The 15,407-nt window shown below is 42.9% G+C and overlaps 1 protein-coding gene across 3 annotated transcripts in view; it reads left to right on the top strand.

Moving 5' to 3' along the window:
• Positions 1-15,407, top strand: part of LOC126162529 (sodium-dependent nutrient amino acid transporter 1-like) — a 222,386-nt gene that overhangs the window by 187,913 nt on the left and 19,066 nt on the right. For all 3 annotated transcript variants that reach the window (XM_049919100.1, XM_049919102.1, XM_049919101.1), the window contains 4 exons: positions 127-403; positions 6,249-6,471; positions 8,417-8,687; positions 11,408-11,511. In XM_049919100.1, the coding sequence (XP_049775057.1) occupies positions 127-403; positions 6,249-6,471; positions 8,417-8,687; positions 11,408-11,511 (875 nt within the window). The remainder of the gene's footprint in view (positions 1-126; positions 404-6,248; positions 6,472-8,416; positions 8,688-11,407; positions 11,512-15,407) is intronic.

Here is a 15,407-nt window from a genome sequence, read left to right as displayed (position 1 = left end):
AGCGCTGAACGGAGCCTGCGACAGAGGTTACTAGGCGATCTTGTGAGTTGTTATTGGGCTGTGAATCTGCGCAGCGGTGACGCAGTCTTTGAAGTGGAAGGGGACCGCAATTTCGCTGTACTGCAGGTGGCAGCTGAAGCCGAAGCGGATGGCGCGCCGCAGCGCGCGCAGTGGGGGAACCAGCTGGAGTTCCTCATGTCGTGCATCGCCATGTCCGTCGGCCTGGGCAACGTGTGGCGCTTCCCGTTCACCGCCTACGAGAACGGCGGCGGCGCCTTCCTCATCCCCTACATCATCGTGCTGTTCGTCATAGGCAAACCGCTCTACTACATGGAGATGGCGCTCGGCCAGTTCACCAGCTACGGGCCAATCAAGGTCTGGTACATGGTGCCCGCGCTTAAGGGTGAGTTAAGCGGCGGTGTCCCACAGGGGCAACCCTCTGTGGTTGATTGTTTTTTTTTCTTTCTTTTTGTGTCATCAGTCTTCTGACTGGTTTGATACGGCCCCCACGAATTCATATACTGATGTGCCAACGTCTTCATCTCAGAGTAGCACCTACAACCTCCATCCTCAATTATTTGCTGAATATATTCCAACCTCTGTCTTTTTCTACAGCTTTTAACCTCTAGATGTCCCTCTCGTACTATGTAAGTTACTCGTGATGTCTTAACTGATGTCCTATCATCCTTTTTCCTTCTTGTTGGATGTGAGGTCCGACAGTTATGCAAAACACCGTTTTTTCTCAGTACCCAAACATGTTTCGGCACCACTGTGCCATAATCAGTGGGTTTTCGTTTTTATTTATTCTGTAATGTGAACATTTTTGTTAAATGATTGTAGAATTATGTGTGTGTTTAGTTCAAACAAAAAGAAACGATCTATTGTTTGAACTAAACATCCACATAATTTTATAATCATTTAACAAAAATGTTCACATTACAGAATAAATAAAAACGAAAACCCACTAATGATGGCATAGTGGTGCCGAAACATGTTTGGGTACTGAGAAAAAACGGTGTTTTGCATAACTGGCGGACCTCACATCCAACAATTTTAACTGCAAACACGGCTCACACTAGGAGCTGCAAATCAAAATGATGAATACTTTTTCCTTCTTCTTGTCAGTATTTCGCATATATTCCTTCCCTCGCCGATTCTGAGAAGAACCTCCTCGTTCCTTACTTTATCAGTCCACCTAATATTCAACGTTCTTCTTTAACACCACATCTCAAATGCTTCGATTCTCTTCTGTGCCGTTTTCCTCACAGTCCATGTTTCGCTACCATACGATGCCGTACTTTAGACGTGCATTCTCAGAAATTTCTTCCTCAAATTAAGGCCTGTGTTTGATATTAGTAGACTTCTACTGGCCAGGAATGCCCTCTTTGCCAGCACTAGTCTGCTTTTTATGTCCTCCTTGCTCCGTCCGTCATTGGTTATGTTGCTGTCTTGGTAGCTGAATTTCTTAACTTCATCTGCTTCATGATCACGAATACATATGTTAAGTTTCTCGCTGTTCTCATTTCTGCTACTTCTCATTATTTTCGTCTTTCTTCGATTTAATTTCAATCCATATTCTGTACTCGATCCATCGAACAGATCCTATAACTCTTCTTATCTATCTCTGAGGATAGCAATGTCATCAGCGAATCTTATCAGTAACATCCTTTCACCTTGAACATTTCTTCTATTTCCCTCACGGTTTCTTCGATGTATAGAATGAACAATCGTGCGAAGGACTACATCCCTGTCTCACACCCTTTTTAATTCGAGGTCCACAGTAAGTGATTATTTCTTCATTAGTTCCTGTTTTTACATATGACCTGCACTTTAGAATCAACTGCGGGCTGTATTTCCTTAGAACATTTATGAAATTGTATCTTTGTGTTACTGTCCACTTGGCCCCAATTGTAAAAAGGCAGAGCAGTTGATTGGGTAGGAACAACATTAATAGTTTTTAAAATTTATGAAGAGCAAAACTGCCCAAATACACTCCTGGAAATTGAAATAAGAACACCGTGAATTCATTGTCCCAGGAAGGGGAAACTTTATTGACACATTCCTGGGGTCAGATACATCACATGATCACACTGACAGAACCACAGGCACATAGACACAGGCAACAGAGCATGCACAATGTCGGCACTAGTACAGTGTATATCCACCTTTCGCAGCAATGCAGGCTGCCATTCTCCCATGGAGACGATCGTACAGATGCTGGATGTAGTCCTGTGGAACGGCTTGCCATGCCATTTCCACCTGGCGCCTCAGTTGGACCAGCGTTCGTGCTGGACGTGCAGACGGCGTGAGACGACGCTTCATCCAGTCCCAAACATGCTCAATGGGGGACAGATCCGGAGATCTTGCTGGCCAGGGTAGTTGACTTACACCTTGTAGAGCACGTTGGGTGGCACGGGATACATGCGGACGTGCATTGTCCTGTTGGAACAGCAAGTTCCCTTGCCGGTCTAGGAATGGTAGAACGATGGGTTCGATGACGGTTTGGATGTACCGTGCACTATTCAGTGTCCCCTCGACGATCACCAGTGGTGTACGGCCAGTGTAGGAGATCGCTCCCCACACCATGATGCCGGGTGTTGGCCCTGTGTGCCTCGGTCGTATGCAGTCCTGATTGTGGCGCTCACCTGCACGGCGCCAAACACGCACACGACCATCATTGGCACCAAGGCAGAAGCGACTCTCATCGCTGAAGACGACACGTCTCCATTCGTCCCTCCATTCACGCCTGTCGCGACACCACTGGAGGCGGGCTGCACGATGTTGGGGCGTGAGCGGAAGACGGCCTACCGGTGTGCGGGACCGTAGCCCAGCTTCATGGAGACGGTTGCGAATGGTCCTCGCCGATACCCCAGGAGCAACAGTGTCCCTAATTTGCTGGGAAGTAGTGGTGCGGTCCCCTACGGCACTGTGTAGGATCCTACGGTCTTGGCGTGCATCCGTGCGTCGCTGCGGTCCGGTCCCAGATCGACGGGCACGTGCACCTTCCGCCGACCACTGGCGACAACATCGATGTACTGTGGAGACCTCACGCCCCACGTGTTGAGCAATTCGGCGGTACGTCCACCCGGCCTCCCGCGTGCCCACTATACGCCCTCGCTCAAAGTCCGTCAACTGCACATACGGTTCACGTCCACGCTGTCGCGGCATGCTACCAGTGTTAAAGACTGCGATGGAGCTCCGTATGCCACGGCAAACTGGCTGACACTGACGGCGGCGGTGCACAAATGCTGCGCAGCTAGCGCCATTCGACGGCCAACACCGCGGTTCCTGATGTGTCCGCTGTGCCGTGCGTGTGATCATTGCTTGTACAGCCCTCTCGCAGTGTCCGGAGCAAGTATGGTGGGTCTGACACACCGGTGTCAATGTGTTCTTTTTTCCATTTCCAGGAGTGTATTTGGTCTCCTTAGAGTTATCCGGTACAGAGCGACCTTAATTTATCCTTTATTCCTCTTATCTGAAAAGAGCAATCGTAAGACGCTTCAAAATGAAATTTCCTTCCTAAGAAAAATTTTGAAGACTATATTCCTGCCATACCGATCATGATAATAAAATTCACAGTTTAACACCTAAAATTCAGCTCATTATGCCAACTTTTAAATACTACTCTCCCCTTTGATATTTCAATTGCATTTTCCTTACGTGAACTAATAATTAACTGCCTTTTTCTACACTGATTCACGAGGCACAAGTATGCGTAACAAGACAGAGGATAAAATGTTTAAGATTACAAAGAATACTACCTTAGTCCAAAGAAATACCAGACAACAGCTCTCACACCTGAAACAGCTCAGTATCAGAGACTGGAAGTAACAATAACTTCTAGAAGCAAAATATCTCAAGCATAATTCAACACCAGTCAGATGACACAATGGCCACGACAAGGGGTCTTATAGCAGCGTTACTAATAAAAGGCCCGACACAAGTGAGCTCGACTAGTTCCGTAAATAGTAACACCCCCATTTCACTATTTCCTATAGCACAACACGTAGTTAAGCAGCCATCTCAGTCTCTAAGTAAAAAGCTGCACAGTCAGCAGGAACAATCCTTAACCACGAGGTTCAGTAGTATGATATCGACGTATCATACAGTGACATTCCAGCAAAATGATGGCACTATAATATTGCCGAGTTATAGTACCTGTTGCAGACCTTCCCATCAACACAACCGCTGCATACACATTTCGCATATCTGGTCTCCTGAGACAATTTATATGCACATCCGTCTACTTAGATTTCTTTTATTTATTGTTATTTCATCTCCCAAGCCCCATATGGACAGGCGGTGGGCTGTCAGCGCTACAATACTCTGCTCTTCAGCCAAGAGCATTCTTAAAGGTATAATAGAGTTCATAGAAAAAAACCTGAGAATTGATTTCCTTTTAAATTAAAAAGGTTAATCACGGACAGCTAAAACGGTGAAATAGTCAAAATTTTAAAAACTCAGATGTGATGAGGTGATATTCTTCTACGAAGAAAGCACTGGAGCACTGCACTTTCACTTAACATCTGAAGGACCTGCACTGGGTGAGAAGTATGAAGTATTATGGGAGGAGAGAATATCTTCCACAGAGGTTGCAGGGTGTGGGTAAGCAGATGGGAGTCCGTTGGTGGGGAAACTATGGAGATGGTAGTTAGAAGGTGAAGCGGATAGAGGGAAATCAGATAGTGGGCAAAACAGAGGATGAGGGTACGTAGTGGCGTGTGGGGAGGGTAGTTCCACAAGAGGAAAAGGTTAGGGGTGGATGGAGAAGAAAAAGGAGAGACAAGCCCTGATGTGGAGTTGGATAGGTGGGGAAGGTTAAAGTTGACAGGTCTACTTCGAGTCGTCATGCCTAAGAAGCCAACCTTGACCAAATAAAGAGCGGCGCTCTATCGTGGCGCCCTGCTTCCCACAACGAGGGGACCGGTTCCCCCTGTCTCCATCCGTCGGCACCGACACTCTTTGTCAACATATTACGCTGATTTGCTTATTTTTCTCAATCACGCGCGTCCACGAGAAAAGCCACCTCCTTCTCAGAGGAGTTACAAATACCATGGACAGAGAAGTACCGCCAACCCAGGCCATCGTGCCGCACGCGGCAAACTTGTTTTATAAAAAGTTATCTGTAGAGTTCCAAAACCTAACACCACATTACACTACTAAACTAGGTAAAAAGAAAAAAAAGAATAAATGAAAAGAAAGTGATGCAGAAATGAGGATAGATGGAAAGATAGAGGGAATGGAGGTAAGGAAACTGAGAGTAACTAGTTAGTATCCAGTTACAAACAAACTTTAGAAATAATGAAAAGCGAATAGCAGTGATGGTAAGAAAAACCGTAATGAAGTTCGTAAGATAATGGTCATAATTTTCGTAAGGTTATTATTGTTTTATATGCACTTGATGAAGGGAAATCCACCAACCGCTGTCCATGACCCCGCTTCCGGAGCGCTGGAGCACCCGCAGGACGGCGTCAGACTCGGGAAACGAGGCCTCCTCCATCCTTGCACATGGTCTTCATTTCTTGGCACGTGAAATGTCGTCCATCGGATGTGATTGATGTTCTCTCTTCGACTGATACTGTAGGCCACCTTGACGTGATATACTGCCTGCCATTCCTCTGCCGGAGTTCGCACCAGGCCGCAACCGCTGGTTTCGTGAGGAACTCGGGATTTGAGACTTTTGGTACACCCTTGAAACATTATTGGCCCCATGCCAAATTCTGACTTCAGTCATCTTTCATTTTCACTGCCTCCTCTGAAGCTGGGTCTACAGTCAGAGCTGGTAGAAATCCGCGAGTTTCGAATTCTCATCCTCTATGAAGATTAAGACATTTTTGTAGCAGTGCTTTGGACAGGGCGTCTGACAGTCTCTTCAGAATAACACACACCTCTCTGTCACATTTAATGTCCCACAAACTTCGAGCTCTTAAAACTTCTGCCTCTGATTTTCGTGAGGGCCTTTGGTCGAGGCCCTCTACATGTTCCCGTTTCTCCATAATTACATCCATCATTGCATCTTGTACTGAATATATGAAGATTATTTGGATAAGGTCAGAATATTAACAAGAAATTAAGTACACTTTGCTAAGTGTTCACTTATTATCGCTGTTGTAACACCACTCTAAACAATTATGCGCCAGTGACGTAAAAATGTTTACACTCCTTTTGCAAGTGAGAAATGTAACTCGATTAGGTCTTTGTGGTGGCTTGACATTGCTACTAACATCCTACCTTTTTCTCTGTTGCAGGTATCGGATACGGACAAGCATTGGCAACTATTGCTACGCTAACATACTACTGTTCGTTGATGGCTATCACATCCTTGTACTTTGTATTGTCATTTAGTTCTGAACTTCCCTGGGCCAAATGCCTCCCTGAATGGGAAGGGTACTGCATTGACTCCACTGGCAGTGGAGGTAACTTTACAGCTAACAACACGGACCTGCAGAGTTCGTCCGAGCTGTTCTTCCTGTATGTACCATGTAAAACATGAGTTTAGTTTTCTTAGTTTTATTTTATTTATCTAAGATCTTACTGTAAGTCATGATTACTAATTAAACTGACATGCCTACTTCAGGAAACCAGTTAAGTCATGTACAAATTTTGAGGCATTACCTAACATATACAGGGGTGGTCAGAAGCAGGCTGAAAATCTTGTAAGATAGTTGCAGGGTAGGTTGTGCTGAAAAATACTTGTTAAGAAAAAATTCGCTTGTTTGCGCAAATTCAAGCAGCCTGCCACAGTCAGTGCCGTCAAATGCATTCTTCGTTTGGTTTCCTCAAACCAAACAAACGTAGCGTTTGCTCACCTAGCTTAAATTTATCACTTCCGAAAAAGGCACATTTTAACTGGTAATGAACATTTGAACAAGTGGTAACTCACGGACCCACAGATGTCTGTGCATTACCACATTCTAGGGCGCGTAAATACTGGAATCTGCACGCGCAACGACCTGACTTGGTAACTCCCATTCTAATTAAATCAGAAATGGTGCAACGCATCGAACTTTTTTTCTTAACAATCATTCCTTAGCGCATCCTACTCTGCAACACTCTCACTAGCTTTTCGGAATGTTTCTGGCCACTACGCGTTTTTTGGTTTACATTCATCTTTAGACGTATTCTTTAGTAGATATGCAATGACTATTAACGTCGAATATGCTTATTCACGTCTTTGCTCTTTCTACCAGCTGAATTGCATTAGCTATCTCGGCTTCACAGGCGATCAGTGCTTTATTGTAACTGTAGTGTAATCGTTCTTAGTTTTGCCATAGTTCTGTCCAACATTTAGCATCTTCCTATAGGTAAAACTAGGCCAACGGCCTTCCTTCAGCAATAACAATGGTTATCATCCGCTCACCGAAGAAAGAACTCCCGGGCATGTTTAGCAATTGGATGGGTGACCGTCCAGGGCTGCCGAGCGCTGTTGGCAAGGGAGGTACATCCACTCAGTCCTTGCGAGTCCAACTGAGGACCTACTGGTCGGAGAAGTAGCGGCATTGATCACGAAAACTCACAATGGCGGTGAAAGAGGCGGGTGCTAACCGCATGTCCCTCCATGTTCGCGTCCAGTGATGCCTATCGGATGAGGATGACACGGCAGTCGGTCGGTACCTTTGGGCCTTCCAAGGGCTGTTCAGACGGAGCAACGGATAAAATTATTCTGTGAATATATCAGTGTGTCTATCCGCCATGTCGTAAAATGAATTTTGTGAAGAACCTGTTTGAGCCAGTGGTTTATGAACGAATCTTCCGAAAGTAAATTATCGAGCCACTGACACAGTGGATAAATGCATTATTAAAAACATAACAGTCCGTATGACCGCAACCCACCATTCACTTAGGAATACAGCAACAAAATATATTTCACAGCGAGTTCGTAAAAAGTTACTTGTTTTTCCAAGAAAAGTGACTTACATGTAAATTCAAGTGGTCGGTTCAACTGTAAAAAATAGCAACTGAAGGTAATATTATTGAAACATACTGTGAAATAAGTAACTGCTACATTTATAAGTTACTGAATTTTGTCTTCCACACCGTTACAGTCCATGTGAAGTTTAATAAGCTAAGTCAATGTTATGATTTATCCAGTATTTCTTTTTCTGATCCTCCTTGTCTCTAACTAATGTTATTTTGGATCCCTCTTCACCGTATAATTTTGTCTCGTCATTTTGCAATGCCTTGAATTTGTTCATTGTTTAGACTATATTAATTTACTTTTCTGAGACAGTAACGCCTATCTTTTATTTTTCCAAAGAATTAACAAATTTTCTTGTTAGTTTTCGACCCTAGTATCAAGATTTTCCCCCTATTTCATCCGTAATTTTCTGTACGTATTTAAGAGCTACGTTTTTGAATAGCTTCGGATAATACTCTTGTTACGTTGCGATACCTAATATTAAATTTTTGCATCCAGGAAATACGTGCTGAATGAGGTTGCCGATATTGCTGAGGGCATTGGAGTTCCAGACTGGCGCCTCACTATAGGTCTGGCAGTTACGTGGATTACCATCTTCTTTGTGGTTTGGAAAGGCGTGAAGAGCTCAGGAAAGGCATCCTACTTCTTGGCGCTGTTTCCTTACGTCATCATGATCGTGATCCTCATACGCGGCGCTACTCTCCCTGGGGCTGGGGACGGTATACTGTTCTTCATCACGCCGCAGTGGGATCGGCTCTTAACGATTGAGGTAAGTGTCATTTTACTACCGTTATCCCTCGGCAAATTCGCTACTAAAATCATAGAGGCGATTACTTTTTGTGGATTCCGCTCGGAACATACGTACATTTGATCAATATAAACAAGACAGTGATACAACAGAGAACGTATTTCCATCGGTTTCGAAAAAATTTATAGGGTGTGCAAGAAATTGAAACGTTATTTTGACTAAAAATAAAAATTAATGCCTCTTTAACTATGAATATGTATCTCAAATTGAGAAAATTTTGTCATCACTTAAATTCGGCAAGTGCAAATGAATAAGTAGCGTACCTTATATGTCGAAGTCCTTGCACGAAGAATAAGTACCTTCGTACGAATGCGTGGTTTCACGGCATTGTACACTGATACAATTCTTACAAGTCTGGTGCCGCAAAAAGTGGCTAGAAACATGTGCTTTAAAGGTGCTTTGACGTCATTGTTGTGAATTTTTTAAGCTCACTCTGACATCACACTGTTTTTTATATGTTAGAGAATATTTTAAGTGCGTGGACGGCGTCGCGTTGGGAAACCTATTAAGTTGCGGTATATCCAGCCTATTTGTGGTGCACTTTAAGGACATCGCCCTGAATACTTTGCTCCTGCAAAGCTTAGTTGCTATTAGCGCTGCATTGTCTGTCCTCTTGGACGTGGAAAGCTGGAAGAGTTCTTGGACTACATCAACAACTTCCAAGACCATATCAGGTTCACGGTGGAAGTTGAGACGGCCTGTGCCTTGCGATTACGTGACTTTCTTTCCCGTCCCGGAAAGCAAATGAGTATCTCAGCCCTAGTGCTTACCGGCAACATACCCAAACGAGCGGTTACCTGTACGCTACTAGCTATCACCATCCAACACAGAAACGTTCTTTTCTGTGGACCTTGGTGCATCAAGCGGTAACCGTTTTAGACGCTGAAAATCTGCCGAAGGAGCAGACCTCGCAAGCCATATAATTGAAGACTCGTAAGCAGGAAACCCTCAAGGAGAACACGAAAAAGCTTCCGTTTTTGCCCTCTGTGGCTCAGTAACAGGAAAGATTAGCCAGCTCCTGAAGAGGTGTTAAATCAGTTCTGTCGTTAGGTCTTCTGCAAAAATTCTACAACTCCTGAGGCCGGTGAAACATGACGTAGGCCTAAAAACGCCAGGAATATACAAAATGCAGTGTAGATGTAGACGGTTTTATGTCGGACACACAGCGCACTATATGACAGCACTATACAGAAAACTAAAAGTTTTCCCGCCTACGGTACCCCGAGAAATCAGTTAGCGGAACATGCCCTGGAAAATGGACATCGATTTGCGTTCGACGAAACATCTATTTTTAAAAGGATTAATGGTTTCTGCAATAGCGTTATAAAAGAAGCAACAGAGACAAAAATTTCTGAAAATGCGTGGAATAAAGACGGTGCTCTGCAATTTAGCATAACTTGGGACACAGCTATTGGAAAGTCGAAGTGGGCGCCGTGGTCTTGTTACCTTATTTGGCGCTGGACTTGGCATCAGCATAAGGACGGCACCAGCAACCACACAACAGTCCCCACTCGTTCGAAAGCTGGTGGAAGCCCAAGAGAATTTGATCAGTAAGTACCTATAGTGGTCTGTATCTTCAGACTTTAAACTGAAAATAGATTTTCTGTTCCTTATCTTCTACCTATCAGTGTTAGAAAATTCTACTCTCACTGATTACGTTTGTCTGAGACTAAGTTGCGACAGAAAGAAGAATCGTAGTGCATGGACGTATACAACGTGTTAATGGTGGTACCCTTCCCGCTAAACATAAAAAAGAAAGCTCTAAACTGAATAAAAGTTTTTCTCCTTAAGACACCTTTTTAAAAATCAAGAAACGAATTTTTGTGCTATACTCATCCTCTTAGTGAAACTAAATCCTTTGTTCATAAGTTCTCAAGGACTTGCGGCTGGACCCGGCGGAGGTTCGAGTCCTCCCTCGGGCATGGATGTGTGCTTTGTCCTTAGTATAATTTAGGTTAAGTTGTTTGTAAGCTTAGGAACTGATGACCGTAGCAGTTAAGTCCCATAAGATTTCACACACAAGTTCTCAAGGACTTGTGAATAGCAGATGTGGACGCAAATTGACAAAATATTGAAAATGGTAGCTTTTCTATTTAATTTGCTTCCCCCAAGAAACTCGAAAGACGCTTCTGCAGCTAAGATGTATTTGGAACGGTTCCAGTTCTTGAGACGACTTCTATTAACATTTGTTGAACTTCTATTTTGAATTAAGTCTTAAGAAGAAAAAAGTTACCCGTCTCCTCCTCCCTTTCTCCAATTTTTAACGGCTGCAGAATCTGCAACTACTGAACATAAATAGTTTTTTGACAGGTAAATTAGAGAACACAATTTTTTTGATGTTTCGGTTTTCTCAAAAGTAAACTTTGATTGAGGAGTTCTTTTATTACTGTGCTGAATGTGTGGCTTTCTGTTTCGGTATCACTGTACAGGTCGTCATGCAATATGAGCTTTCCTCGGCAGTGTGCGAGGTAAACAGGTACAACCCTTGCACACCCACCAGTTGGACGATTTGTATCGTTATATGTAAGAGACGTTCCATTTGTTTTTATCTCACAGACAGTTCTTTGATTAGTCTTTGCTCACAAACTTTATCTAAATGTTCTTAAGTTTTGTAGCACAACCCAAATCTTACCTTCAAATAATTGTGATTCACTTACGAACTTCAGTACTTTATTTTGCAGGTTTGGTATGCTGCCATTACACAGTCGTTCTTCTCACTTACCGTCTGTTTTGGGCCACTTATTATGTACTCGTCATACAACGACTTCAATCACAATGTTCACAGGTATGAATATATAAACGTATTTTTAAATTGCTTCAAACACAACAGCTGAAATCTTTGTTAGATGTATCATATTCCACACACATTGCAACAATTTAACCATGTAATGAACTCTGACGTAGAGTGTGCTCACATCCAAACGATGACACACAGGTCTTATCTTTCATAATGACCATACCTCATTATACGTTTTATATTAGCAGTATTTGTGTGTTTTGAATGATACAGAATCTCGGAAATTAGTAATTCGTTCACTATAAAGACCAAAAACGTATGATTCTGTTACTATTATAATTTGTATCGAAAAACGATTACGTTTCTCCAACACATTTAAGGTCAGTAGATAGTCTTCTAGAATCATTTTTTAAATCATAATACACAAAAATGGACGAATATCTTTCATAGCCAAGGAACTTCGAAAATCATTGACATTTAGCACCATCCATTCTCAACTAGAGAGGGTATGGGGTATGTGATATGCAAATATATACAGGCTTGAGAGAACTCAATTCAGGTAGGAGATAACGTTGTTGTATTATGAAATATTTATACGGAATTTGCTAGAAACAATATAATCTTTTGGCTGGAAACCCATAAACAATGTATGCAGCTAGCTGAGAAGGACAGAACGATTTTTTGATAACCAGCATTCAACGTTTATATTTAAAATGGTATTGCAGAGGTCAAGACGAAATAAGAAGGTGAAATAAAACAACGTAACTACTGAAGGCGAGTATATTTTCCATTGAGTAGTAAATAGCAGAAAGGAACATCCTGTTAACCAGTGGGAGAATGGGGGTATAAATTAAAAATCCGTTTGAGATGTATGCAAATTAGTGAGTTTTCATGAAATTGTACCTCCAAAGAAATTCATTGTGTTCACGTATCCAGTAGGAGAGAAAATGGGCACCGACCTCTGTTGTAAAAGGCCCTAAAGACACCCACAGTGAGCAAACTAACAACCATTTTTGTTGTGTATGTTCTGTGGCAGATAATCGGAAATGCGCAGAGTGATTTCTGTTTTTAGTAACACATCTGCTGTCCTACATCTTAGAAAATGACATACTTTGAGAGCTGTACTACGTTATTCTCATATTTCTTAATTTATCTGTTTGGAAGAATCTAATCTCGTATTGATGTATCGTCCATAATATTAATGAAACAGAAGTCTTTTTTTCCTGCAGCTTCGGTTTTACCTCCGGTGCACAGATCTACAACTATTTCAATACAGCTAGTCTCATTTACAAGGAAAAAATATACAAAAACGTTCTTCAAAACGTTGTCAGAACAGGAATTGTTTGGCTCATCTTGAGGAGGAAAAAGGAAGTGGCACTGTATTTGCTTCAAAAAGCAGTGTCGAGTAGAGAATGACTGCCATCTTCGGCTATAGCTGTTTTTTGTCAAGATTTGCATCCACCTGCTAATGCTTGCTCCTGCACATTTGAAGGCTATAAAGAGAAAGGTTTTCCACGATGAATTATTTTTGTTGCTATTGAATCATTTCTCAAAATTAGCAGAAAAATATGTCGAACAATCTGTGGTGTTCTGCGCAGTGCAGATTGTCACAATAAAAAAAGGACTTGGTTCAGGGTTCTTTTATTTTGCTTGACAGTGTCATAAAGTCATAACGTTACGTTCCATGAGAAACACGAGATAGCCATTGCTTATAAAATCTTTCTCAAACTAAACACGGTGGTCTAGTATGGTGCACGCGGAATACCTTGACGGATAGCTGCACAATCGGTAGGGCACGCGTGGAGAGGGCAGTAGTGGTGTCGGTTGTGGGCAGGCGCTATAGGGGAAATAGCGAGCGTTGGAGGGGACATGCCGTTCTAAACTGCAGCCTGCGCTCATATTATGTTGTAAATATTAAGTGGACCCCTATATTAAGTGGAGCCCCTCCACACCCACTCTTGCGTGGTGGCCATTCAAACGGATGTATTGCCACCTCTGCTTTAGTTACTATGTAAAAGGAATTCCGCTGGAAATGCGAAAACGCAGCGATTTATTTTCCCCTGACTTTGTAGCTTCTATGGGGGTGTCATGAGTGGCGAGACTCTGCTCTTTGTGTGCTATCATTTGTTAAAATCTCATGTCGATATTGCAAACCGTTAATGAAATATGAGAAATGTTGTGGATACCTCACTGTGGCTTCAGTGCTGGCACGTGCGGTCGCAAATGAATGAATTATATCAGATTAATTTTCTCGAGATTAGCGACATATAGGGATCTTCACCCAAGTCTAAAGAAAAATTCCGTATGTTGGATAAATTTGATACGCAGCGACACCAAACGCTAATTCATAGCGACAACTTTCTTTTTCATTGCAAACTTTCTCTAATTTCGCGCAGTGTCTTACTGCCATTCAAATATCACAAAATCTAAGACCATGAACGAAATGATTGGTGCATCATCACGAAGCTGATATATAAAGCTATACGTAAGGCAAAAATGAAATGTTTTTACCCAATAGTTCCTATAAGATCGTTTGAGAAAGATCGCAGGGCTTGGGCCTGGATTCTGTCAACACCGACTGGCGGAAAGGGGCAAACATCGTCAGCTTCGCCTTCCGAAAAAACGAATGAACTAGCCCGCCCTTTGGACGAAATTTGTTCACTGCGCCTCGGCAACCGTTTCCTGGGCGGACTCTATACCTCACAGTAAAATATTTTCTATCATACTGATGCACTTACTAGTTTTAGGAATTATATTTATTATACGTTATTTGATCTGATGGAGCAAACATCTCGCACATTCGAAGTATATGAATGTGATGTATCTACATCTACATTTATACTCCGCAAGCCACGCAACGGTGTGTAGCGGAGGGCACTTTACGTGCCATTGTCATTACCTCCCTTTCCTGTTCAAGTCGCGTACGGTTCACGGGAAGAACGACTGCCGGAAAGCCTCCGTGCGCACTCGAATCTCTCTAATTTTACATTCGTGATCTCCTCAGGAGGTATAAGTAGGGGGAAGCAATACATTCGATACCTCTCGAAACCTGGACAGCAAGCTACACCGCGATGCAGAGCGCCTCTCTTGCAGAGTCTGCCACTTGACTTTGCTAAACATCTCCGTAACGCTATCACGCTTACCAAATAACCCTGTGACGAAACGCGCCGCTCTTCTTTGGATCTTCTCTATCTCCTCTGTCAACCCGACCCGATACGGATCCCACACTGGTGAGCAATACCCAAGTATAGGCCGAATGAGTGTTTTGTAAGCCACCTCCTTTGTTGATGGACTATATTTTCTAAGGACTCTCCCAATGAATCTCAATCTAGCACCCGCCTTCCCAACAATTAATTTTATATGATCATTCCACTTCAAATCGTTCCGTAAGCATACTCCCAGATATTTTACAGAAGTAACTGCTACCAGTGTTTGTTCCGCTATCATATAATCATACAATAAAGGATCCTTCTTTCTATGTTTTCGCAATACATTACATTTGTCTATTTTAAGTGTCAGTTGCCACTCCCTGCACCAAGTGCCTATCCGCAACTTCTCTGTATATTACAGCATCATCCGCGAAAAGCCGCATGGAACTTCCGACACTATTTACTAGGTCATTTATATATATTGTGAAAATCAATGGTCCCATAACACTCCCCTGTTGCACGGCAGAGGTTACTTTAACGTCTGTAGACGTCTCTCCATTGAGAACATCATGCTGTGTTTTGTTTGCTAAAACTCTTCAATCCAGACACACAGCTGGTCTGATATTCCGTAGGCTCTTACTTTGTTTATCAGGCGACAGTGCGGAACTGTATCGAACGCCTTCCGGAAGTCAAGGAAAATTGCATCTACCTGGGAGCCTGTATCTAATATATTCTGGGTCTCATGAACAAATAAAGCGAGTTGGGTCTCACACGATCGCTGTTTTCGGAATCCAT

Source organism: Schistocerca cancellata, chromosome 2 (assembly GCF_023864275.1).
Source record: "Schistocerca cancellata isolate TAMUIC-IGC-003103 chromosome 2, iqSchCanc2.1, whole genome shotgun sequence".
In the NCBI taxonomy this organism is placed as follows: domain Eukaryota; kingdom Metazoa; phylum Arthropoda; class Insecta; order Orthoptera; family Acrididae; genus Schistocerca; species Schistocerca cancellata.
This window is presented reverse-complemented; position numbering and strand designations above follow the sequence as displayed.